Raw genomic sequence first — 25460 nt, 5'->3', positions numbered from 1 at the left:
ATTCCTTCCATGTCAAAGAATTAATAGGAAGAAAGGTTAGAGCCCAGGAAACAAGCCCCACTATTCAACTCTAACAATAACCTCTTTCTACACTGATGCCATTACAACAATTAGTGTAGCTGTTTAGAGCTTGTCCATTTAACTTTTCATGCAATACTGTCCTTATGCCAGGGAGCACTGGAACATATGAAGAACAGTATTTTAGGACTAAGACACACACTTGTATCAGCTCTGCCTAGCAAGTTATTATACTAGCCAAAGTCAGAACTATTGAGAACTGTTATTTCTGATTTATTTTGCTCCCCTGAAAGCCAACACAGTTTCTTTGTGAGATATATCTGGAGGATGACTGGCCCAAGGCCACAGTTAGTTACTTAGTTCTAAGAGCTTGTCTGCTCACAGTCACTCAGATTTAAGCCCTCTCAGTCAGAGTTGAAACAGGTCTTTTGGAGAATCAGACTCCAGCAAAAAGAGCTACCTTACTTCTGAATGAGAGCATCCACATGACGTTTGTCATCTTTTATTATACATGTAAGCTTTACACCTGTAGTCAATTCCCCTTAACTCCTGCAGCAGACACCTGCCTCAAGTGAGGAACATATCTTCCTCATCACCTCAGTTCTAGCTCTTCACAGAACATGCCCCAGGCTCTCACCAGCCTGGGCACCACTTGATTCCATTAGTTCTGTCCTATTTCAGCAAGAGATTTAGTTAAAGATGCAGAAGAGAAAAGGTGAAGATTTTATCTCTGAGTAAGCAATTTTCCTTTCCAGTTTCTCTTCCTCCTAACTTGATTTTCAACTTTACCTTTCAAGACCAGGCACAAACCAGCATCTCACAGCATAACATCCACATATCACCCTCTTCCTCCTCCCACAGAACTATTAGCTATGACTACTTTTGTTTCCTTGGCACCCTAGAAGTCTGCAGAAAAGCTGTTTTATGCACACTCATTCCAGCCAACACATTCTTTCCTTACTCATATTCCTTCAGAGAATTTTTCAATGAGTCTTAAAAGCAGACATTATGTAGCAGCAAAGCTTCCTAATTTTGAGTTCCTCAAGAACATTTCACTTGCATACACAAGGCCTCAAGTTCTGCATAGAAAAGGAAGAATTGCTGCTCACAGTTTATTCCCTGGGGCTTGTGTTGTGGCTTTAAGCCCAGCTGGAGATGAAACACCATGCATTCAGTCACTTAGCTCCCTCTCTTCCCCTTCCCCTTCCCACACTGGTGGAGTGGGGAGAAGAACTGAATTGGAACTTGTGCATTGAGATAAGAATTGTTTAATAATTGGAAGTAAAATAAAATGCAATAATAATGGTTAGTAGTGGTAGTAATAATAATGATAACAGGGAAAAAAATCACAAGTGATGCACAATACAACTGCTCACCACCTGCACACCCCCTCTTCCCAAACCCAAATCAGCCCTGTTGAGCAACACCTCCAGTTTAGAGACTGGCCATGACATTTCATGGTGTGGAACATCCTGGCCAGTTCCAGTCACCTGTCCCAGCTGTGCTCCTTCTGCGTACCTCCTCACTGGCAGAACAAGAGACAACACAAAAAAATAGTCCTGGACTTAGGATAAATACAACTTAGTAAAAACCCAAAATATCAGTGAGTTATCAACACCATTCTTATTCCAAACCCAAAACAGCACTGCAACGGCTACTGAGAAGAAATTAGCTCTATCCCAGTTGAAACCAGGACAGTTTAGTACTGATAATCAGAAAACCAATCTTAGTATATTGAAATTCCATGTTATTTCAGTTTTGTTCCTTAAAACTCCCTTTACATACATAGGTTTTCATATGTTGGAAGTGAAAATATAATTAGGCTTCAAACTTCAATGTCTGCAAAAAGCCTGTCAAGAAAAGGAATGAGGAGAAAGCAGTCTGATGTATATAATCACTAGACTATTGTTTTCAAAAAGAAAATGTAATGCGATCAGGAAGAGTCACTGCATTTGCAGTGTCCTTGAATTCTTGCTCTTTAAAGGGAACATTGCATGACTAAATCAATGTTTGGGTCAGCAAGATAAATTACTAGTAATACATTGGTTGGAGATATAACTAATATGTGGTATCAACATTTGAGATCTTAATTCTAGTTCTGAGATTATTTACTACATAGTCAAAAATTCCTGTCAGGTTTTTATTTTTGGTTTTTTCCCCCTAGTTAGTAATGTTTCAGTGCTTTTATTTTGAGGTAGTACTGATAATTTACTAGATATTTCACAAAGATGTTTCATCCTCAAGGATTTGAAATATGCTTTCCCAATACTCCACTTGGCCAGAGAGAAGGATTTGAATGTTTAAAACTGACAGGTCTACTGCAAAAACATTTTCCATATAAATTGCTTCTTTACAAATACTTTATTTTACTGAATGTCTCTGCTATACACTGGGACAGAAATCTTTGAAAGCAACTGCAAGATTTCCAGTAATGACTTTCGAAATACTGAATACTGAGGATGCAAGTTTAAATGAGCTGACCCTTTCCAAGCCAGCAGAAACCCCCTCAACAATTAAATAAGAATATTCAGTATTAGTAATATCACAGATAGTGCCATTAGTATTTTGTGTTGTTAATGTCTATGCTCTGGAGGCCCTGATTCAATTCACTGCCTACCTGCAATAACACCACTACCAACACAGAGTACCACCAAGAAATTTGTTTGGAAAACCAAGATAATTTACATGCTATTATCAGTACTGGGTAATTGTGAAATTACACCTAAAAGTATCCCCTGGATTCAGTCTCCACAGCCTTCCACAGCAGTAAGTCCTAAAAACCCGGACCTAGTTTCACTGTCATGTGAAGCCTTCCCCAAAAAGGAGTGCCACTGTTACAATAAAAGAATACCACAACAACACATCCTCTGTCCCAGCCACTATAGAAATTAATCACAAGCAGTGAGAGAAAGCTTCATTTGCCTCCTATCACAGTACCTGTGTTATGTTACCTGTCTACCAAAAATAAAATCATACTACAAAATACTATATACTACAGGCCTACAGTCCCTAGGGCTGTTATTATTTCTCACTTTATCCCTAACAGGTAGTTAGGGGTAAAACCAGAAACATCTGCCCACTAAATACCATGCAATTAAAACAACACTACTGATGATTAACACATCTGACTACACCTTTACTTTAGAGTAGCTTGCCTGTCAAGGCTCAAATATACAAGCAAGACTCAAGAGTTAGGAACTGTGAAAAACTGAATCAACCCTCCACCACCACCACCAATAAACTCCACACCAAAAAACCCAAACAGAAAATCCCAATCCCAAAATATGAGACCTGGAATTTAGGTGAGTTTTACCATTCTGCAGTGATCATCTTGTCTTTGTCTTACTTATTTCAAGAGTCAACTAGAGTATGCTTTTGTACTGGCCAGTGTGAAAATTCAAGTCTGATGAAGAGAGAATCAGTTAGATTTTATTTTAGTGGAATATACAAGATTAATGAAGATTATGCTCTGAGTGACTCAGCCTACACATTTCATTCTTTACTGCAAGGATAAACCCAGATTCTGTGTAAGGGTATTGGTCAACCCAGCCCACATCTTCCCTCCCTCCCCAACACAAGCTGCTCTTGCCAGACTGTGTTCAACTGTCCCAGGGACTACTGTTTGGTGCCCTCTTCTAGGAAGACCTTCCAAAGCAGGTGAAGTGGTGCAGTTGCAGGTGGTCTGCCAATATCTGATGGAAAGTCAAGTGGAACAAACAGCCAATCACAGACCCCACTAATTTATTTATACACTTTACTGTTAGAAGACTGAATACCCATTTTTATCTTTTGCTCCTTAGTTTTGGTAGCTAAGTTTTGCATCTTAGTTTTGGTAGCTAATCATCACAAATTTTCTTATCATAGCTACCAGCTTGCCATATGCAACAATATTTTTGTTAAATAAAATATACAAAAATATGCAGGTATTTGACGTATGTACATGCATAAATACACTGAGACATTCTGGTGCAAATCAAGATTTATCATCAGCTTCAAGCAGTGAGATTTATCACAGTATCTGGTTGTTCTGTCTGTTTTCCGCAGACATGCACTATCTAAAAATAAAAATTAATGGCTAGTGAAGCAGTCCATTAATATACCATTGAAATACTCCCTCAGTCCATAAAACTTCCTACCTTTAAAGAGTTAGCACCTCAGAACACTTAAAGGAAGTTAAAAACTCCCAACCCTCTGCATATAAAGACTTGCTTTTCAATTTGTTAATACTAGTTATAAATCAATAGCTGCATTTACTGGCAATAGCCTCAAGTACATATACTGCTATTTTTTTCTAGTTGCTCTTCTTTTACTACAAGAATCTGAACCATCACTGTGAAAATATTAATACTTACCACCATCACCCTTTTATAGAATCCACAGCTCATTTATTACAGGCAGGAAGGGATAGGCTACTAGAGGAAATAAATACTATCCAGAACAGCAAGGAATTTCTTTCAGAATGCACAGTTTGAGTTGCCATCTTTATAATGAAAGTTCTTGATCATTATTGAGAATTAGTTTATACAAATTGTATAAACATAATTGTATATATATATACACACTCTATATGAATTGTTGTAATAATTATCAGGTCAGTGTATGTCTAATACAGTTTCTGGGTTTTGAGTATTTGCTTCACTTTTCAAAGGCTTTTTTGTCTTTAATATTTTCTACATGCAACGTAGCAAAACACAGGAATCTATTCCAAAACTTCAAGTTATTCTTGATGTCTTCCTACCAAGAGTGCAGCTGTTTTTTCTGTCATCACTTCCATGTGGTCAGGACAGGCTTTCCTGAATCTCTTGCACGGCTTCCTTTGACCCCTGTGGACTGTCCAGGACGACCTCGCAGGTCACGATCAGTCCCATCGCTCTGCGCCATCTCTTCATCATATCTGGAGGTAAGGAAATCCCTTCAGTGCCTTGTCCTGCTACACAAACAGCAGTGAGTCCTGTATATTCTACTTCTACTTCTATTCTGTTTACTATTTAGAACCGGAGTTTGATACCAACTGTTCACACAGCTTCATGCAGGTGTAGCAAGACATGCAACTGTGATTCTATGAATCTGTAATTTTACAATACAGATCATCTTAAATATCCTTAGCCTCTGTTTGAAAGAAACAAGTCATCTGGCAGCTTTAGCCAAACTCCTGAGTTTTTGAAATTTCATGCTTGTGAAATTCCCCATGTACTTCTGCAGGTCTGTGGTAAAGCAGAACATCATTCAGTTGCCAGTTTAAATAACTCCTGAGTTATTGCTTCAAAGGGAGGATTGCTAGCTGCAGCATTAAAACTCCAGTGTTGCATCACAGAGAGAGAAGGGAAAGAATGAGGTGAACTGAACAGCCATGTGATCAAACAAAACACATTTGATGTATTTGGCAACACAACCACAGTGATGAGTGATTCTGTAAATATCTAAATCCATTATAGCCTCAGATAACCTTAGAATAAATTGACATTTCAGCTGCTATGCAAATTCCAAGCAGAATTTGGTTATAGATAGGTAATTGTAATTAAGAAAAGATAATACTAAAAAATGTTTAGGAAAATCATAATATATACTTATACTGTTTTATAGGTATTCATAGCTACCATGTATATAACATTCATTAAATCTTAATTCCTAATTCAGACCACTTATATTTAACTGCTTTTACTACTATAGAGAAAAAATATTTGAGTATGAACATAGTGGATCAGCTATGTACATAAATGCATTCCTGACATACTGGGCAATTGCACCACTAGTGCTAGAGAACCTATCCAAACATTTTCTCAAAAAATATGAGAAACTGTGTCAGCAGTATGGTATTGAAATATCAGTGTTCTTCTGCATAAAACCAATCAATCCTATATAAATTTTGCAGACACTCCTATATAAAAATCTCAGTTTCCTTTATTTCTCTCTGTATAATACAGATCAAGGAATTAAAAAAATATCTGACCATTTCATTATTCATTATTACATTAAGAATTACACGACTCAAGAGGTATCATTTCTATGAACTGAGAGAAAATTTGCATGGAATAACTTTTAAAGCAGAACCAACTATTTTAACTGTTTAAGTACCATGTATATATTAGCCTCCATTCAATTAAAGTTCTGCACATGTAGAAGACATTCTCTTTGCTTCTGTCCCTCAGTTCTAGCTGCTGGAAGCTCAGAAGGTGCATGTAGGGGCTTATAAGACAACATTCTCTCTGGACATGAGGCAAGGGAACTTTGCTTTAATGTGCTCCCACCTCCAGCTCCAAAGAACTGAAGTGGAACTTTGTGCCCATTTTTCATATGAGAATGAAGTTCATCGTATCTTTTTGGTCTACATTACACATCAAAAAAAAGTGCAGTGACAGAAGAACAATGGCCTTTAGATGAAACACTGACAAAACTTACAAGACTTCATAATTGCCTAGAACCTCTTTTGGTGGAGATTTATTCCATTTGCAGTCAGGAATTTCCCCATTAGGCACAGCAATGTTAAGCGTGTCATTAATAAGATTATACTTCAAGATGCGATCATTAGCAGTGCTGGAAGTAAGAGAAGGGGAAGCATTAACCTACAAAAGGAAAAAAAAAATCCAGTCAGTTTTTAAAGTGTTCTCCAAACAGCATGTGTGATGTCTGTGTGTCCTGTAAGGGAAATTGAGCCTTGGTGGCCCAAAGCACATCTTTCAGTTCCTCAGGCACTGGAAGGAATTCCCCACTGGGCATTTTTCTTTTTACTTAGACAGGAAAGTACCGCCCTGTTAAGTGTCTCCCATGTCAGCCTGAAGATTTCTATTAAAATGAGATTTACCAGAGTGAATCAGACAAGACAAAATTTTTGTTTAATTTTCTGTTTACCTGGTTACAAACCCCATACATTTGAGTGTTTAAAATTTTCCCACTTTACATGAACAGCTGCTACACACAGAAATCTGTGGCTCTCTTCTGGGTAAACAACTTTTCTCTAAGTTATTATCTGAGTTCTCCTGTTATATTGTTATATAACAATATAAGAGCTGGAGGGGGCTCTCTATTCTATCTTGTTTAAATTAAACCATTTAACATATCTTCCACACTTATTTTGGAGAAGTAGTATCAGAACAATAAATAGGTAACTTATTTTTTATTAAATTTAGATTTAGATTGAGAAGGAAGAAGGATGGATAAAACTTATATCGAACATACAGATCTAAAGTTAATACACCAAAGAGAAAATAATGTAAAAAATAAAAAAGCTTTCCAAATATCCTAGATTGCCTTTGTATGTCCCTTTTGTTTCCTCTCAACCTCTAACATTAATGGCATGACAGCATTTAAAAATTAAATTTGATGTTAGGCTCCATCAAGTCAATGCCCACTTTCCAGGTACTGATCCAGTATTTAACAGGGCTGCTAACATTCACTGCCTCTGAAGTGCAGTTTTATGGATGCACTGTATTTAGAAACCAAAACAGAAAGCCACAAACAAATTGAAACACCAAAAAATGGGAAAGAAAAGCATGTGCTAGCTTGGTCATCACATGACTTATCTCACTTTCTAATGTTTTTCTTAATCCACTTACCTGATAAACAAAAAATATTATTTAAAAAGAGGAAGGACTACATTGAAATCTACTTAGCTTTGTTTGTGAAATTAGAAGGAAGTTTTTTCCTGTATTTTATAAAAACTTACCTCAATTAGCCAGGGCTTAAGCTTGTCATCAATGATAATGTCATATCCGTAACACTCAAAGCAGTGTTTATCATTATTCATCACAGGCTGGGGAAAAAGAAAAGACAGTAATATGTATTAAAATCTACTCTTCAGTAAGTAACTCAATTACACACTTTCTTTGCTACCAATCACATGTGATGACATTATGAATCTTTTACAACACTTTTCAGTGCTGTAATTCAAATATAAGGTTGCTAACTAGTAGGTTCTAGCACTAGCACTGTGTCTTATTTTGAGGCTGTGTGTAAATAATTATGTACTAATGATTGCATTGATGCCAAGTATTAAGTTAACTTCTCATTATGATTCCAGAGTGAAAATAAGTCTTTTTATGCTTTGCTAAAGTAATAAGTATACTTAAAGCCTGCGTGCATCAGGAGAAAACAAAGTTTGAAAACTTACAGCTTCATATAATTGTGAATTCTTTAAACTTTAGAAAAGCAATTCAAAGATCTTTCTTTTATTCTGCTGCTGTAACTATGCAGAAATTTTAGGTCAAACAATTACAAAATACATTTTAGAGGAAAGTACAAGGAAACTACAACCCCAAAGCCAAGAGAGACCAAGAATCAAGTTGTGCTTAGATGCACATCCCCCAGAGAACCAGGAGCTTTCCAGCAACTGCTAAACATTTGCAGTATGCATGGTATAATACTTTATGAAGGTTTCTGAGATGTTTTCCCCGTGACTAATAATGAAGTTTTTCATTTCTTCATGGACTGCAAGGGGGAAGGAGGAACAAGAATCTAATTACATGTGCCATTGTAAGAAGGACAGAGGAACAGCAGATTTCATGCTCCATCATTTTCATCACTTTTCCTCTTCTAAGGTTCTGCTAACATTTGATTATATCCCTTTTCTTCTCCCAAGCACCTTCAGAAATGATTGCACAGCAGAAGCCAGGTTAAGCCATGCTTCCCCAGCTCCCACTGATCCTAGCTGCACGACCTTGTCCCTGTTTTTCATGCTGATTCTGGTCTTCATCTGCTCCTTCCGTGACTCAGCTCATTCCCCTGGCAGAACACCAAGCCATCAATAAAGCAAGGTAGTAATTGTCAGTGCTCAAGTGAGCTGATTCAGCTCTAAACAGTGCCAGCACAAGCCCAAAAGAGATGACAAGACAATGTACTTAGGACCAGGAGAGTCCTTGTCTACAGTGAGCTCCTCAGTTACGCCAGCTGACTCCCAAAGTGATACCTGCCCTGTAATGTGATCATAGAATACTACCCAAACACTAGAAAGTCACTCAAGCAGAGAACTGGTTGCTGGTTTTTTTTCATGGTAACTCTGTTCCTTGGGTATAGAAGTGGTGAAATTACATTATGTAACTATGATGTTCATCATAATAGCCTTAGGTTTCCTTTGATAAATTGTCCTCCAGAGATCTTCTTTTCTTTGACACATTTGTTATTGCTGGAATGACATCACACATTTTGGCAGAACTTAATACTATTCACAAAGGCAGTATCAAGGCATATTCAATCGTTCACAAATCCCTCAAGGAAAGAGATTCACTCCTTCAAATATCCACACACAGCTCAACCCCCTCACCCACCCAAGATTCAGTTCCCTCAAGAGATATCAAGAAATCAAGAGATAAGAGAGCTGCAGAAATCAGCATCAACACCATCATTCAAGGAGCAGAAAATAGATGAAGGGATTTGAATGGCAAGCTCACTTCCATGGTTATGGGAAGCCTGCATCTGGAATGCTATCGCTGGCAGCACTCCAGGAACAGCACTCACCGCAACAGCCTTCAGGGACTGCACAATTATCCAGTGGATTTCATCAAACAATTTGTTGGTGACTTCCTTTCCACGGGTGCTCTCCAGATACAGGCGTAAGTTACTCACTGTCCACTTGCCTCCATGGATATGGTTGTAATCATCCTGAAGAGTTAAGGAGTTCACTCAGTGTAAGATTTTGAAGTTGTTCAGTGTTGGGGAAGATGAAATAGGGATACCTTATGAATATGATTGTTTAGCAAAAGATTCTGAAAATATGAAACCTAGGATTCAAATAGAATTGAAAACTAGCTTTGAGCTATAGGATATTGAGTGCTAGTTACTATATAATCGAAGAACAATAGCCTATCCAGCTGAAAGAGAATCCCTGTTGATGAAAACAATACCCTTCTGCTGATAGTGAATCCAAAGGTGAAGCAGAAAGAGAAAATATTGAAAAGTAGCTTTTAGAGTTTAAAATGTAACATTGTATGGCAATGTAGTAGTTCTTATAGGCTATATGTAAATTACATAGAATGTGTGTTGCATACTGGTTGGTCACTAGGAATTAGAATATTCACTACAGAAAAAGATATTATGTATTGTAACAAGAACTTTGCTCTTCTTAACTTCTTACCTTCTCTTACTGCTCTTATTTCCACCTCTTACCTGCTCCTACTCTCTTACTTGCTTGTCTCTTACTCTCTCTTAAGGTCTTCTCTTAATTTATTCTCTTAACTTCTCTGCTCTTACCTGCTCCTCTCTCAACTTCCTCTGCTCTTAACTTGCTCTCTTCCCCTCTCTTAACTTCCGCTCTCACTCTCCTCTCTTACCCCACCTTGCCCCTATCTCTCTACCCTCTTAATTACCTTCAGCCCTCATGCTCCCCGACTCCTCTCTCCACTCTCTCTCTCTCCCTCTCTGACCATGTTTATGCTGTGGCTGGCAGCATAAATGGATCTCTTCCACCCTCTACCTAAATAATAAACTGCTTATACCTGAACAGCCTGACCCTGGAGAAGTCTCTCACTGTGAGCCTGTGCTTTTTACACATATAGTTCAGCAGGTTTCTTTCATCCCCACACAACGTCCCCTTATACTTACAAGCACTGATCTAAAAACAAACCTGGCTAATTGCTCTTCCAGCTTTATGAAGACCTCAGCTTTGAACTGCCCTCAGCATAAACAACTGCTTTTATTATAGCTCTAATATGCTTGTATCACACATTGAAAATTAAGTAACAAATCTTTCATAGGAGAAAAAAACAACAGATACTTTGACAGTTTTATAGTAAAGAATGAGTTATGATTTGGAAATAGAAGTTTTAAAGTGTGAAAGGAAAGAATTTAATGTTTTGCTCCTCTGGGGATAAAGAAAAAACAATTAATGAGCAACAGCAGAATTTCACTGAAGGTAGCTGTTGTAAAATGTTGAAAATGTTTGTCTGTGTTTATTTATTTAACAAGTGCAACTTGTCTGTTCCCTGGTATCTTCTTAATGGTGCTACTGATAAGTTACATTCAAGAACACAGTGAAATTATACCTGAATTGTTTTCAAAAGTTTAAATTTTCAAGTAATTCAGTAGAAAACTTCACTAAGTGTTACTGAAACTAAACAAGGGGAAACAGTAGGTTACCTTATATTGTCTTTTCAGAGGCTATCAAGGCTCCGCATTATTTCTCTTTAAATAGAAAGATAAGAGCAAAGAGATGGTTGTTCATACTGATGGAAAGGCATACATTCAGCCCTCAAGGAACTCTCAGGGCAAATGCTTTGTCCCTTTAGAAAGTGTTCTCCTCAGAGCATTTCTGAGAATTAATGATTCTAAATTACAAAACACCGAATGCACAGAGCAGAAAAAGGTTCTCAGAAGAACAAATTCTGTCGTCCTCTAGGACAAGGTCAGAGAAGCATCTATCTTATTATTAGGCTTTTTCCTACAGCATTAGTAAATTTGGAAAAACTGCACAGTACACATAAAGACCTGAAACATGGTTCTCAGGATTTGCTCCATGGAAACAATGTCTTGAGACCAGATTCCAGCAAGGGAACAGAGATCAGTTTCAGCCCTCTTTGCCCTTCGGAACAACAGATTGCAACAACGTAGAGCTTTACACAGTCACAGTTGTTTAATTAAAGACATGAAAACAAAGTAAAAAGAATTATGTATAAGAATTATTGTTGTTTTGTTTGTATTACATATGCATTTTCCAGCACTTCATCATAATTTGTACAAATTACGGACAGCTCAAATTAGGTACAGTTTTAGAAAACTAGAACTCTACAGTCTGAATGCCTCCAAAGTTACAGGCACATTTAAAACAGAACAAATAGGATGGGCAGCATAGCTTTACATTAAACTTTTCTTCTGCCTTCCTGCAAAACTGAACAGGTATCAGTGTTTTACAATTTACAAAAAGTTTTTCAAACATTCCAGTAATAATCCTGCATTCTTAGGCTGCTACTTCTATATTCATTCCTGTGGTCCTTTACCCTAAACAACCTCACCACCATAGTCACTTCTCTTATTTGGGAAAAATCTGGAAGGCCATTCTTTAACTGGTAGAGAAGATGGAAGGGTGAATAAAAACAAGGCAGGCAATGTACCATGTGCTTCATATTTTCACTGCTCAACAGCACCAGGATTTTTTCTCTAAGTTATATGGGACCTGCTTTCACAATAAGTAATTCTCAGTGTGCCCTGTCAAACCAAAATGTTTGAAGCACTTTACAAATCTGCACCTGAGCAATAAAATGTTTGTAGTACTGAAAAATGGCATATTTGACCACTTTCCCTGGTTTAGAAGTACTAACATTATCATTCAGATTTGTTGTTACAGCAATATCCAGACAAAAACAGTTCTGCTATACTGCACATCTTATGGAACAGTAGCAGAGAAGGCACATTAAGCAAGGTTTCAGTTTAAGATATATTGCATATATCTTGTGTATGAGTGCATGTGTTTAGCTACATTAATATAATCAGAGCATGCGTGTGTGTCCATACGTATTATTTTCCGTACCACTAAAATAAAGCTTCTGACATCAGGAAGTGCAGCAATAGAGTTTTAATGATTGTACTGGAGGCATGGTTTGTAAATCACAGACATCCGCTAAAAACACCAAAGGGACAATCATTATCAAGTCATTCCCTGAAGGAACAAGGCTTAGGAAGTGACACCATACCCATCTGTGTCACCCCTGGCCCACTAACCTTCCCTCCCCACTGCTGAATTTCAGTCTATTTTGACATAAGTAAGGGCTGTCAAAGCTCTCATGTTTCCACATGAATATCAATGGCAAATTACAGGACAGAAGTGTTCTGCGGGCAGAGGTCCAGCTTTGTGCATGCAAGAGGAAGCCACCAGATGGCCAGGCAGCACTCATTTATCTCAAGTTTGCAACTGCACATTCACTTTGTTTCCCACAGAAGGAAGGCAGGGGTAGGGGGTTGGGGGAACATTGGAAGAAGCTGGAAAGTTCTGTGATGAATAAGTGCTGGAAATAAAAAATTGAATTAACTGCATGCCAGAGAGAAAGGGAAGGGGAAATGAGGAAGGAGATATTAAGCCACTATTATAAAGTATACATCCACATGATCCAAGCTCATTAATTTCACTGTTCAATTCATACGTAAGCAAACTGGCTTTTCAATGAAAGGTGACCCCTGCTCTCAACTACTGTGAGTCAATACTGAAAATGTCACACTCTATTAGACCTTCAACTCATTATCTTGACTTTTGATTTGTGGTTTTCTAAAATTTCTATATTTTAGTTGATTTGTGAGTGCAAGGTAAAGTATTTTAATTGCAAGATGATGAAGAACATGATAAAACCCTTTGATTCCAAGTTTTTGGGACAATTTAAGAAAATCAGTCTTGCTGCAAAAGAATATCTAAGCAATCAGCACACTTACCCCATGTTTCTGAATGGCAACATTTGTAAGATGTACAAACATGTTATCCAGTTCACTTGTACTTGGTGTGTATTTCACTGTGCAAAACCGGCAAAATCCAAGCTTATACCTTAAATGCAAAAAGTCATTAAACTGTGTTAAATCCCTGTAAGAAACAAGGAAGTGAGCATCCTAGGATACCCTTTGCAGGTTATGTGTCTTTGTCCAACATTATTTTGACTATACTGGACATTATGTCTAAACAAAACACAAAGACATGCAACCTTACATATAACATCTCAGTGGACGATAGGTAGAGACCAAAACATAGAGACGAAGATCAAATTTCTTTCCACCAATTAGTAAGGGATTGTTGATGTAGAGTGAAATCACATAGGCTTCTTTGGACGACTGAGACACAAACCTGAAAAATGCAAACCATGCCTCACAATATGATATTTGCAACAATACAACCCCTGAAGTCTTCCACTTCTTTAGAAGTGTTCTGTAAATTTTGAGTCAACTGAAATCTTGCATATTTTGCTAAGACAATGTATAAAGTTGTGGTGGTTAATAATATTTGGTATCAGGTCTTATATACAAAAAAAAATTATACTTATATACCATAAAAAAGCTGAAAATACTGTACAGATGACCAAGATCAATTACCCATTTAAACTCACACAGCAGCTGATCAAGCTATTCAGAATGTAGCCAACAAGCCAGCCTTTTTCCCTTGAAGAGACTTTAGAGCTTGGCAAGGTCCAGACAAGCAAAAAGAATGTAGTGCAGTACCTTCATTATTCAGGGTCTTATACTACTGGAATATTTGCCTATCTCCTTGGTGTGCAATTGCAAACTACTGTGAAAAGTTAATATAACTTTCAGATTGTGACATTCTCCAGATTCCAAATTCAAATGAGGGGAAAAATACTCAAATGATATTCAATCAGTCACTTGATCAGAGGAAAAAACATTAATTTTGTGATCAAAACTCCTAGTCAAAGAAAAACATAAAATTGCTAACCTATTTCATCTATTTGTAAGGATTTGTAAGATGTATATGATTTTGTGTTCCAAAAGGAAAATACACTTATTACATAGAAATGCAGTCTTCCTTTGTACTAGTTTAAAAAGTGATTTAATATATATTAAACAATTATTGAAATTGCTGAAGGGAAGATTTTCCTCCTGCTTCCTGTTATTTAATACTGTGAAGCAGAACAATTTCCTTCTGAGCAAGTTTTTCCCCAACAACACCGAAGGCAATTTTATAAAGAATATTAATTGAACAGTTCTGTCTACCTCCTCATACCAAAACAAGTTGTATTATAACCTGTTGAAGGAGGAAGCCAGGTAACAACTGAGATTAAAGGCAAACCTAACTATAAAATTACAAAGCAATAATAATAATGGAATATTTTTCCCATGCATAAGACCATCAGCATGTTGATATAGTTCGCCTAATTACAGAAAGTACAATAAAAAGTTAGGTTTTAAGAACTTACGAAGATGTTTTGCTGTCTCGAGACCATTTTTTAATTTGGGAGAGTTTATTGATTAGAAATATTCCTTTTCCTTGAGCTTTGCCACAAGGTTTCATAATCCATGTGCTGGAAGGATTCTTTCTGAATTCTTCAACAAAGAGATTATAATCAGCAGGAAGCATAAAAGTCACAGGAACAAAATCTGAATTAAGAGGGGAAAAAACAGTGCACAATTAAAGAGACTATCTGAAAAGGCTCTTGACACAAAGACTGAAAAAGAAAAGTTCTGTATTTTCAGTATTCCAGTCTGGCATGATCCACCTTCATTAAGACCCACGTTGCTTTTTATCTTATTTACATCCTAGTTTTTACTAAAATAAGTGCAAAATGTTGCACAATGCTAACTTCATAGATTCTAATTCATGTTTATTATTATCATATATATCATTACAATTATCATGTTATTTATTAATTCAGTTAGATTTTCTTCTTCCATTGATATGCTGTACAATTAGAGTATTAGATACCATGCCAACTAAACAATTAAAATGTCTCAATTTGCTATATCAACTTTGACCATTCTTTATCATGCTCTGTGCAGGCAAAAATCCCCTTAGGCAGTGTAATTTTTATTTCCATGTGATTCCCATTATTCTTATTTATTATATCTTATTCTGAACTCCTATTATTCTTCTTTGCTCCCACACTCAGTTTTACCATGATTACTGAAACCGAAAAAAAACATTTTTCACTTGTTACTATTAAAATATCTTCACTTCCATCCTTAAAGAATTGCCTTCTTACACAGATGAAGTGTTTTCATTTCACTTATCCAAGATGTAATTCAACTCCACATATCCCACTCTGTTTTACTTCAATGCTTTCTGATCATCAAACCAACTCTGCTTTCCTCATTCGCGATCTACTCTTGGTTTAATTTTGGGGTTTGGGTTTTTTGGGTATTTTCAATTTGTCTAGTTTGCTTTTTACTTTATTTTCTAGCAGTCATTATTAGTTCCTCAATTTCTCCCAAATTTCTCCTGTGAAGTGTTTGTTTATTCAGTTCTGCCTAGAGCCTTTCTGCAAGAAGTTTTAGGTTTTGCTCCAGTGTAGCATTTTCACATAATGTTTTTTCACTTTTGAATTAAACTGCAACCCTCTTTCATATGAAGTAGCAGAGCCTTTTGGTTTCACCACCAACCTAATTGCAAAATATCTTAAACCCACGATTTTCCCTCTCCAAAATAATTTTTGAGAAACTCCAAATGAATCAAACCCAAAAGATTAACAGAGCACTTCAAGGTAGCCACTTTAATGTCATAACACTCCAGAGGTTCAGTGCTTCACGCACAAAAAAGCTGATTTGATTCCAGTTATTGACTCCGTAAGACAAGCTGTAAGCTGATAATAAGAACAACATACCCAAATAAATATATTTCCCATTTTCATCCTTTTCTGCAAGAGGACTTCCTTCTTTCTCAAGTTCTTTTCTGTATCTCTTGATGTTCTTTACCATCAAATCTTTTCTGGTCAGTTCATAGTGGTTTGGGAAATGATTGACAATTTGGTCATCAGAGAGGCGGTAACCAGTTTCCACACTGAACACATTTCTGATTGTTTGGACACTCATCCTGAAACCAAAGCCATACCAAATTATTTCTCTCAAGAAACACAGTTCTGGATGACAAATTAGAGATATTTTCACTCAAATTTCCTCATCTTTTCTCTCTCTCATTTCTCTTTATATTGAATATTTTGCTGCAGTGACAATCCAACATGTCCTGAAGTTCTATTAACAGAGCACATGAAATCCTGCTGAAGGTGTGATCCGTCCCTCTATCATTACTGAAATGGGTGCAGGAAGTGAGGACAGAAAGATAAAATGGGTCCTGCTAGACTCTGGCTTGTTGATGGTCAGATCAATCCCCAGCAGGGCCTAAAAATGACTGATGTGCACCCAAATGCTACAGAATCCTCACTGTAAAACTGTTAATTCACATTCTTGAAACTCACCTTTCCTCTTCAAAAAAGCCACAAATCCAAACTCTTACTGACTGCCTTGCTACTTGGATTACAAAGGAATTCAAACATATGACTTGAAAACTGGCTAAGAGATCTTGATAAAAACACCTGTGATGTTATATACCAGATGAAAGTGCTGCAGTGACAGAGTAATCAAATCAGTTATCAACTACATTTTTCACAGAAGATAAGAGCAGGGACATAGATGTAAAGAGTTTCCTATATTAGATGTCTCAATGTGAAAATTTAATAATATTTCCTGAATGCTACCAATCTGCTATATTATCATTTTAGGAAGAAACGAAGAAAACTAACCCAAAACAATACAACCACTCACCCAGCAATTTCCATGAGTGTTTCCCCACACTCCCAACTGCATCCCAAAAGCATGAGCAATTTATTACATTCCTGTCCATTTAAGTAAGTGGTTCACAAAGGGTACATTTGGCAGCACAAACTGCCGTCCTGATGTATTTGAAAGAAATCTCAAATTGTTTGGTTTATTTAAAGAGTACCGTTTCTGCCAGTTAATAGATTACTACATTCGAGGACAGCATTTCATGGTCTTATATTAGACAAACACCAAATGGGAAGTTTATTTACTCTCCTCCTTTTACCACAATCTTACCTAATTTCACATTCACTCTCAGTATTGAAATGTTGAATAATTAGCCCGAATATAAATCTTTATCACTAAGAGAAGGAAAGTACAGTTTATTACAGAAGTCTGGACTCTGGTAACAGGGCAAGCCTCCATAACATTGATAAAAGAAATTGGTAATTGTAGCATACTTACCAATAAAAATTCCAGTCTTCATTTTCTGCCACCTGAATCCATCCTCTTTTTTCAAAGTTGTTTATTAGAACAGATTTTTCTATGTCAGTTACCCACTTTACTTTTCCTGCCATTATCCTAAAGCGGAATCAACCTGTTCGTACAAAAAAGTTTAAAGTTGAAAATAGGGGAGGATACAGGGAAGTAATAGCAGAAGAAAAGTGGCACCTCGACAACACTTTCACATATGTTTATTAGTTTAAAACCCAAGAAAAATAACATCTAGGCTCTGACTGATGCATTTCTCAGCTGGACAACTGCACACCAGGATATCGGTTACAGGGACTATTCACACCCACCACCTTTTATAAATAGGCACACAACATCTGTCTTCCCTTAAATACTACTGACAGAACCCCCTATTCTACACTGGCAATGTTTAAAGAACCAAGAGTGGAGCACAGACATTGCTTCTGACTTATGAACATGTATTTTTGCTTTGTTTTGAAGCAGGAAAGTTCATCTGGATCACATGGTGTCTGTAGAATAAAACCCCATGATTCCAAGAGAAATCCCTTACACTCTCTATGAACAATCAAGATTTGCAGTACCTCAGGGGAGGGAACTAAAGTTACTGACTTTAGTAAGCAGAAGTAAGTTCAACTGATATCATTAAACCCTCACAGGAGGATTTCCTCAAACATTGGGTTGTTAGAAGAGTGATTACAAACTGCACTTCAGCTCCTGACACCAGATGTCACTTTCTACATTAGATCTCTCACTTGCCCAGGTCAGCCTTTTGTTAGGCTCACTTGACCATTCTGGCAGGAAGGGACCTCAGCAAGTCCCCTGGTCCAGCCTCCTGCTCAGTGCAGGTCTGGACAGCTTGCTCAGAGCTTTACCCACTTTTTGAAAAGCCCCAAAGATACAGACAGCACAGCTTCTCTGGGTATTCCATCCCACTACCTCACTGACCTAATGGGGGTGGGGGTAGCGAGTGGTTGTCCCTATATTTTTATTATTTTCCCTATATTTGTTATTATTATTTACATTATTTTCCCAAGAACAAAACTCACCATGCAAAGGAGTGGGAGAGAGCTGGGTTATCACACACCCACAAGCAACACCATCTACTGCCCCTTCTACATACAATTTTCCATTGAAAAGTAATTACCTTTGCTAAACATAGTAATGTAATTAATAATGTTAATTCAATTTAATGTTAATACAATTTCTGAAAGTGACATGTTGGACTGGAATTCGAGGGGGGTCTTCATTTTCCAGGACTAGATGTGAAGATGTACATTTGCCTCTAAGCTCAGGCCCCTACAGTTTCTTTCTGGGAGGTATAACCCATATAATCCCACACAGACTATTTATCCTGTTAAATCCTAAAAGGCCAAAATGTTTGCTAATAAACTTCAATTTTAGAAAGTTTAAGACACACATTCTTTTATTCATGTTGGTAAAGCAATTTGACATCAAGCTTCAATAGAAAAGAGCATACAAAGACTCAGGGTCTGTCTTCTTGTGTCTGCTTTTATATAACCCCTAGTTCTACAAGGACATAGTCTTTCTCTGGGCCTTCCAGATATTAGCAGAACAAAATTAAATGAAACAATTAATTTATTTGTATTGAAGTTTGTATGACTCACTATCAGTGACTCACTAATACCACACACCACCTTGCTGTAGTTTTGAAAGTTCAGGGATTAGTCTGCTTGCAATACAATTGTCCCTTCAAAAGGAAATGCACTAAAGGCTACAATGGTATTAAGCAACCACAATGTAAACTTTTGAAAAGGCTTTAAACCAATGTTCTTCATATCTCCAAGCTACCCCATGAGATTCACCAAAATTCAAACCTAACATTATACCCGTTTCTCTTACTCCTTGATCAACTCATACACAGGAAGGTGAACTAAAATTAAGCCAGAACTGAACACTGGAGACAGGTTCTACCAGAAATCAAAAGAAAAATTACAAAAGTGCAATTCTTTTCCTGTTTTGGGAACTTAGTGCCTCACAGACCCCTCCTGCTACAGGATCAAAAGGACAGTAATACAAGAGCAGACTGAAAATTCCTCCTTGGTTTCTGCAGAGTTTGATCAATCTCAGATGATGTTTAAGTGGCCTGTAAACAAAATCTTCCTATTTTGTACAAATGGATTGCCAGAATGCACAAAAAATAATATCATTTTAATACAATGTAATTTTCTAGAAGAATCCTCTAATCTGCAAATAGGTATTTCTAGATAACACTATGAGATTGCACAAGATAGCTACACATTCAAACTTCTGGTCAGCTGAGATCCTTAGCTTCACAAAACCTCAAAGAAGAGCTACATAACACAGCTGCATAACATAGCCTGTATATTTGTAGTAAGTCAAATCCTTCACAAAACACCAGAACTCTTACTCAAGAGATAGTAGGTATGTGACAGAGGCACAGCAGGCCTGCCACTTCTCCAAAACACTGCCTTTCCTTCCCAGACTGCTCCCACGGGCAGCAAGGAAGCTTGGCAACAGCCTAACACCCAGGTGAGACCTCCTGCCCTGGTACAAACTGAACCGAGATCCAAAAGCAGCCTGGTTGGCATTACTGCCACTATCAAAAGCCAGTGCAGCTGATTGCAGAGTTTTCTCACCACAAAATACGGGTGAAGCTGTGCCTCTGGCACCCGACCCAGCAACCTCTATTTCCTTCTAACAGCACAAAATGTAACTTCATTATTAAGTTTACTACTTGAAAATCCAGTTTGGCTGTGCAATTAGAGGAGGTCAGCAGGGCCTGCTGCGAGATTCCTTTAGTGTTAGGGAGAAGAAGGAGAGCAAGACTGAAAGAGACACATGGCTGCGTGTGCGTGGGCGTGGGGGGTGTTTGGTGTGATGGAGGAGTGTGTATGTATGTGTGATGTGTGGTGTGGTGTGTCTGTGTGCATTTGCGGGCTGTATGTGTGGGGAAGGAGCGGGTATGCGTGTATGTGTGTGAGGAGTGTATGTGTGTGGGGAGTGTATGTGTGTGGGGAGTGTATGTGTGTGGGGAGTGTATGTGTGTGTGTGGGGAGTGTATGTGTGTGTGTGGGGAGTGTATGTGTGTGTGTGGGGAGTGTATGTGTGTGTGTGGGGAGTGTATGTGTGTGTGTGGGGAGTGTATGTGTGTGTGTGGGGAGTGTATGTGTGTGGGGAGTGTATGAGTGGGTGTATGTGGGACACGTATGGGGCTGTGGAAAAAGGGGATGGGACTGGGGATGTGTGTGGAGGGGCTGTGGGCGTGTAGAGGGCATGCTGAGGAGGGGAGGGGATGGACACCCACAACCCGCCCCACACCCCGCACTCACCTGCCGGCGGGAGCGCGGCCGCTGCTCCCCTCAGACCCGGCCGTCCCCGCCGGACGCCGGCATCGCCCCGCCCGTTCCGGCCGCCGCCCGGGGGCGGGGCTGCTGGGGCCGCCGCCGGCCATGTTATATGCGGGCCGGGGTGGAGAGTGGTGAGGCTAGGGCTTATATTTCGCCGAGGGATAGGAATGTGCGGCAGCCCCGACGGGAAAGCCCGGAACCCCGCCCAGCCACCTCAGCCTCACCCCCTGCTGTTTGGGGACGTTTTGGTCTCAAGCCTCCGCGGCCTGGGCCTGCCCCACCGTCTAGGAACAAGTCCCTAACAAACATCAGGCCATGAGTAAATAAGGGTTTGTGAAAGGCCATAGGGGGAAAAACCTTCCTGGATGTTACCAGAATATAAAAGCGCCAGGGACACTCAGCTGCCAAAGCTCCAGTACGTGTTTGAGCCCATAAGGTGTTAAAATGCTCATCACCATACAGCTGCAGGAATAGCTGCTTTTGTATGGATACTGTTCAGAGGAAGCAGGCAAACTTTCACCCAAAAAATTTCATCACAGAACCCCAGACTGGTTTGTGTTGGAAGGCACCTTACAGCCCATCCCGTTCCACCCCCTGCCGTGGGCAGGGACACCCGCCAGTAACCCAGGTTGCTCCGAGCCCCATCCAACCTGGCCTTAGACACTGGGATGGGGCAGTCACAGCTGCTCTGGGCAGCCTGTGCCGATGACAACAACAACGCGATCAACAACTCTAATTTACAGTGAGAGCTGAATGAGAAAAATAGTACATAAGCAGTTAGTTTTAGTTCCTGTGCAGAGAAGCCTGATTTACGCATACAAAAATCCTTCCAAACAGAGATTATTGAGACACCTGCCATATGTTAAGGTCACCAACATTCTGTGATAGGCTTGATACAAAACAATAAGATACTATGTAGTAGACTCTAGAGATCTGAAAAGTCTGAGGGAGACACTGTAAGACAAATTACATCTAATACTTATTTAGTCTCTGTAAGACAAATGACTCATTAAAAAATAGATACATTAAGACAGTACCTGAAATAAGCAGTTTGCAGTATGTTGGAGTACAGCAAATTCCTAAGAGCCTTAATTCCCCAAAGAATCTGAGTACAATAAATATGCATTGTAATTTGCCAGGTGATGCTACAGTAATAGGCTATTTCAAGGATGCAACTACAAGGAAAATATTAATTTAATAATTCATATAACTGGGGCTATTAAATATGCCATGGTTTAGCTATGAAAGCAGCTGCAAAGTGCAGTGTCACGTGCATGGCCACGTGCAGTGGAAATTTCCTAGCACAATACCTCTGGCAGAAGAGGGCAGCCTTCATAGCCTTCTTTCAATCAAGAAGGTATGCCTGAATCTTCATGCTGGTCAATCCTTTCTTGTTCCGGCAGCCATCATACTTCAGAGGAAAGCTGAAAGGAAGTTCACTTTTTAAATGTATCAAATGTTTCATGAAGGACAGAAACAGTTGGTTTGTTTTTGGTTGTGGTTTGTTTTTTTGTTGTTGTTTATTTTAATATGATTGTTTTAGCTAAATTCAGCAGATCTTAATTGATGTTACAGTTCCATTGTATAAAAAGATGTTGTTTTGCTGTCTGTCTGAAATTTACGTTGATAGTATTCATCACAGCTAATAATAGATACCGTAGGTTTCAATATTAAGCCATCTCCACTTTTTAACGTTGTTAAAAAAGGGAAGTGGGGTGTAATTGGAAAGCAGCTTGGTGATGCTTACTATTATTATATCAGGAAATGCAGTGGTTATCTGGTGTGCTATCTTTGTGACAGAAATTACCCCTATGATGACATTTGTGTATTTTATTTTAAGCTTGAGGCAACTCAAAAGGTTACCTGTATGTGCAAAATTCAGCCTGGTTTCAGGAGAGGAACTATTATTGATTTGAAGTGGTAAATACAAGAATTGAAATATTGGAACTGGTGAATAGAAGAAAGTCATGGCAAGCAGTCATAGTACAGAGGTTAATTTACCTTTTATTATATTGTACCTTCCAGGCAATTTTTTCCAGCATGTGCAAATGTAAACACAGCACAGTCCTTGGCATGAGTTGGAAGATAAGCTTTGTCATGTTCATTTTACAGATGAGTAAACCTCTTGTACAGAGCTTGAAAGTGAGACAAGGGGGGTTGGTTCAGCACTGCACAGTGCTGAAAGTGGTTTGCATAAGACACACACATGCAAACACTTTTATACAATTAAAAACTTAGCCATGAAAGTCTTAAGGATATACCAGCTCCAGGTGGAGTGCTTTATCTGTGCTGCTGTTCTGCTTCTCCTGGTGTTTACCTTCACTCAGAGAGATGAAATCATACTATAAATAGAGGGCAAAGTCCGCTCTCAAATATTACTCGGTAAAGTCTCCTGTTTGACATGACAATAGTGTGGAGCAATAGGAGGGTTTGGTTCTTTGGAGCTCTTTTGCAGTACACTGTGCTCTCTAGTGAGGGGTGATACTGACTGAATCGAAACAGTGCTATGACCAGGACAAAAGAAAAACACTGAAAGTCCCATGACCTCACTAAACCTTTTGGGCAAGGTGTCAGTAGCACTTCAGCAGATCGATCTCTCTCTTTAACCTCTCAGTAACTCTGCATTGGCAGTGCTGCAAGGGCTTCCGTTTTCTGCTCCACACCCTTTTTTTAGGAAAAAGTACTCTCGAGACAGTTGGGGATGCAGGTGTATCTTAGTTGCTACGCTGAACTAAGAAAAGCTTGCTCCTCCCTCTTTAAGTGAACACCACCACCACCGCCACATTTCCAAACCAAAGCCCAGCGCGGGCTGAAAAAACACATGGGGCCACTGAGAGACAAGGGCAGCCATTTGGAACAGGGCTCCTTCTGCAAAAGGGGGTGCACAGGGCCTGCTCACGCCACATTGGCATCTCCATCGGTGCGACCGCAACGCCCACGCACGCCGTGCTGGCCAGCGTGCCGTGGTAACCAAGCGCCGTGGTGGCCACGCAGGGGTCCATCCCATGGCCGCTGTCGCACCGAGGGGTGTTACATGCCCGGGCCCCACGGGCTCCCCGGCGGTGCTTCCCGGGCGGGCGGTGGCGGCTGGCGGCGGCGGCTGGTGGTGGCGGCGGTGTCCCCGGCGGGGCGGGGCGCCACAGCCGGGCCGGGGCGGGGCGCGGGCGGACAAAAGGGGCAGTCAGGCAGGATTGCCGCCGTGAGTGGCCGGTGCGGGGGGCGCGGGGAGCCCCTCTGTTGACGTTGCTGTGTTCCCGCGACGCGGCGGGGACTGCGGGCCCAGGTGAGCGTTGGGGTCCCGGCGGGAAACGGGTGGCGCTTTTCCGCGGTGGGAGCCCGGCCGGGCTCTCCGGGCAGTCCCAGGCTGCGGTCCCGGAGAGCTGCGGAGTGCCGAGGGCTGCTGGCGGTGCCGGGACCCGCCGCCTCACCTGCGCCCGGCCCCGCGGCGTGTCCCGGGACGTTTCGCGGGCAGCACCTCCGCTTCGCCGAAGCATCTTGGGCTTCGGGAGGCGGGATCGATGTCCTGTAAGAAACACGGCGGGTGGGGGTGGAACGTACGGCCCCGGCTGCTCAGCCCCGGCCAGGACCTGTGCCCCTCCGAAGGATGCTGCGAGCACTCGTGCGCTTTGTATGCAATACGGGTCCTAAACAAATGAGGAGCGGAGTGCGTGTACTTTCACTCTTAGCAAAGCAGGAAATAAGCCGTCAAAATAAGTCCAAGACATGTAGCAAAATATGCCAGAGTTAAACATATAAAAAAAATCCCTGAAAAACTCGTTTACTATATCTGTGTACGTTTAAAACTATGCTGTTGATAACATGAATGATCTGCAGCAGCAGAGATGAATATAGAAGTCTGTATAGCAGTGTATACTCAGTAATGTTTAAGTGGTTTCACAAGGAGTGATTTCATCAGCGTGGTGACTTCTGTGATTAAACAGATTTTGAAGTGTTTAAGTGCAAAATATCAGCCTGTGATTGCTTCTCAAGGCAATAGCAGAAAGACAGACACTTGCATAACAGGAAGACAGGGTAGACTCCATTGTCATTTTCTGTCACAGCTACATGGACAAAGTTATTTTGAATTAGAGTATTATGGGCACTTTTTTTTTTTCATTTAATGCATGTCAGCTGAATGAGTTAGCACTGAGTATAATGAAGAAGAAAATCAGTGTTTATGCAAGGTGTTCAATATCTTCTGATGTAAAAATGTCCCCTCTGTAGAGACACAGTCTCTCTGAAAGAAGAAATTTAACAAAATTGTCTAATTCCCGTTTCGTAGATGTCTGTGGTAGTTTTTTTAAGTGATTTCTGTATTGATAGGCCACTGACCATAACAGCATTTAGTACAGACTAAAAAAAAATTGAATGCACTCAGCTTCTGCAGGGTAACAGCCTGCTGGGCAAAACAGGAGCTGGTGGGAGTAGAATAGGAACTGTGAGCTTGACCCAATACAGACAATCTAAGTAAAA

At 39.6% G+C, this 25460-nt stretch overlaps 1 protein-coding gene across 2 annotated transcripts; it reads right to left on the bottom strand.

Annotated features, from left to right (window-relative positions):
* Nucleotides 1-1270: 1270 nt before the first annotated feature.
* On the bottom strand, nucleotides 1271-21057 carry LOC131591466 (polyglutamylase complex subunit TTLL1). Of its 2 annotated transcripts, XR_009280383.1 has the most exons (11): nucleotides 20970-21057; nucleotides 17650-17782; nucleotides 16254-16462; nucleotides 14853-15033; nucleotides 13634-13768; nucleotides 13366-13474; nucleotides 9469-9612; nucleotides 7682-7768; nucleotides 6418-6581; nucleotides 4371-4912; nucleotides 1271-3710 (listed from the first exon to the last, which is right to left on the bottom strand). XR_009280383.1 is itself a non-coding variant. In XM_058862203.1 (10 exons), exons 2-10 carry the CDS (start codon nucleotides 17760-17762, stop codon nucleotides 4783-4785), a joined length of 1272 nt encoding a protein of 423 aa, XP_058718186.1. In that variant the 5' UTR covers nucleotides 17763-17782; nucleotides 20970-21057; the 3' UTR covers nucleotides 1271-4782. The 2 variants fall into 2 exon arrangements, 1 of the variants encoding a protein (XP_058718186.1); XM_058862203.1 differs by having other exon boundaries at nucleotides 1271-4912.
* Nucleotides 21058-25460: the final 4403 nt, after the last annotated feature.

Source organism: Poecile atricapillus, chromosome W (assembly GCF_030490865.1).
Source record: "Poecile atricapillus isolate bPoeAtr1 chromosome W, bPoeAtr1.hap1, whole genome shotgun sequence".
Taxonomy (NCBI): Eukaryota; Metazoa; Chordata; class Aves; order Passeriformes; family Paridae; genus Poecile; species Poecile atricapillus.
This window is presented reverse-complemented; position numbering and strand designations above follow the sequence as displayed.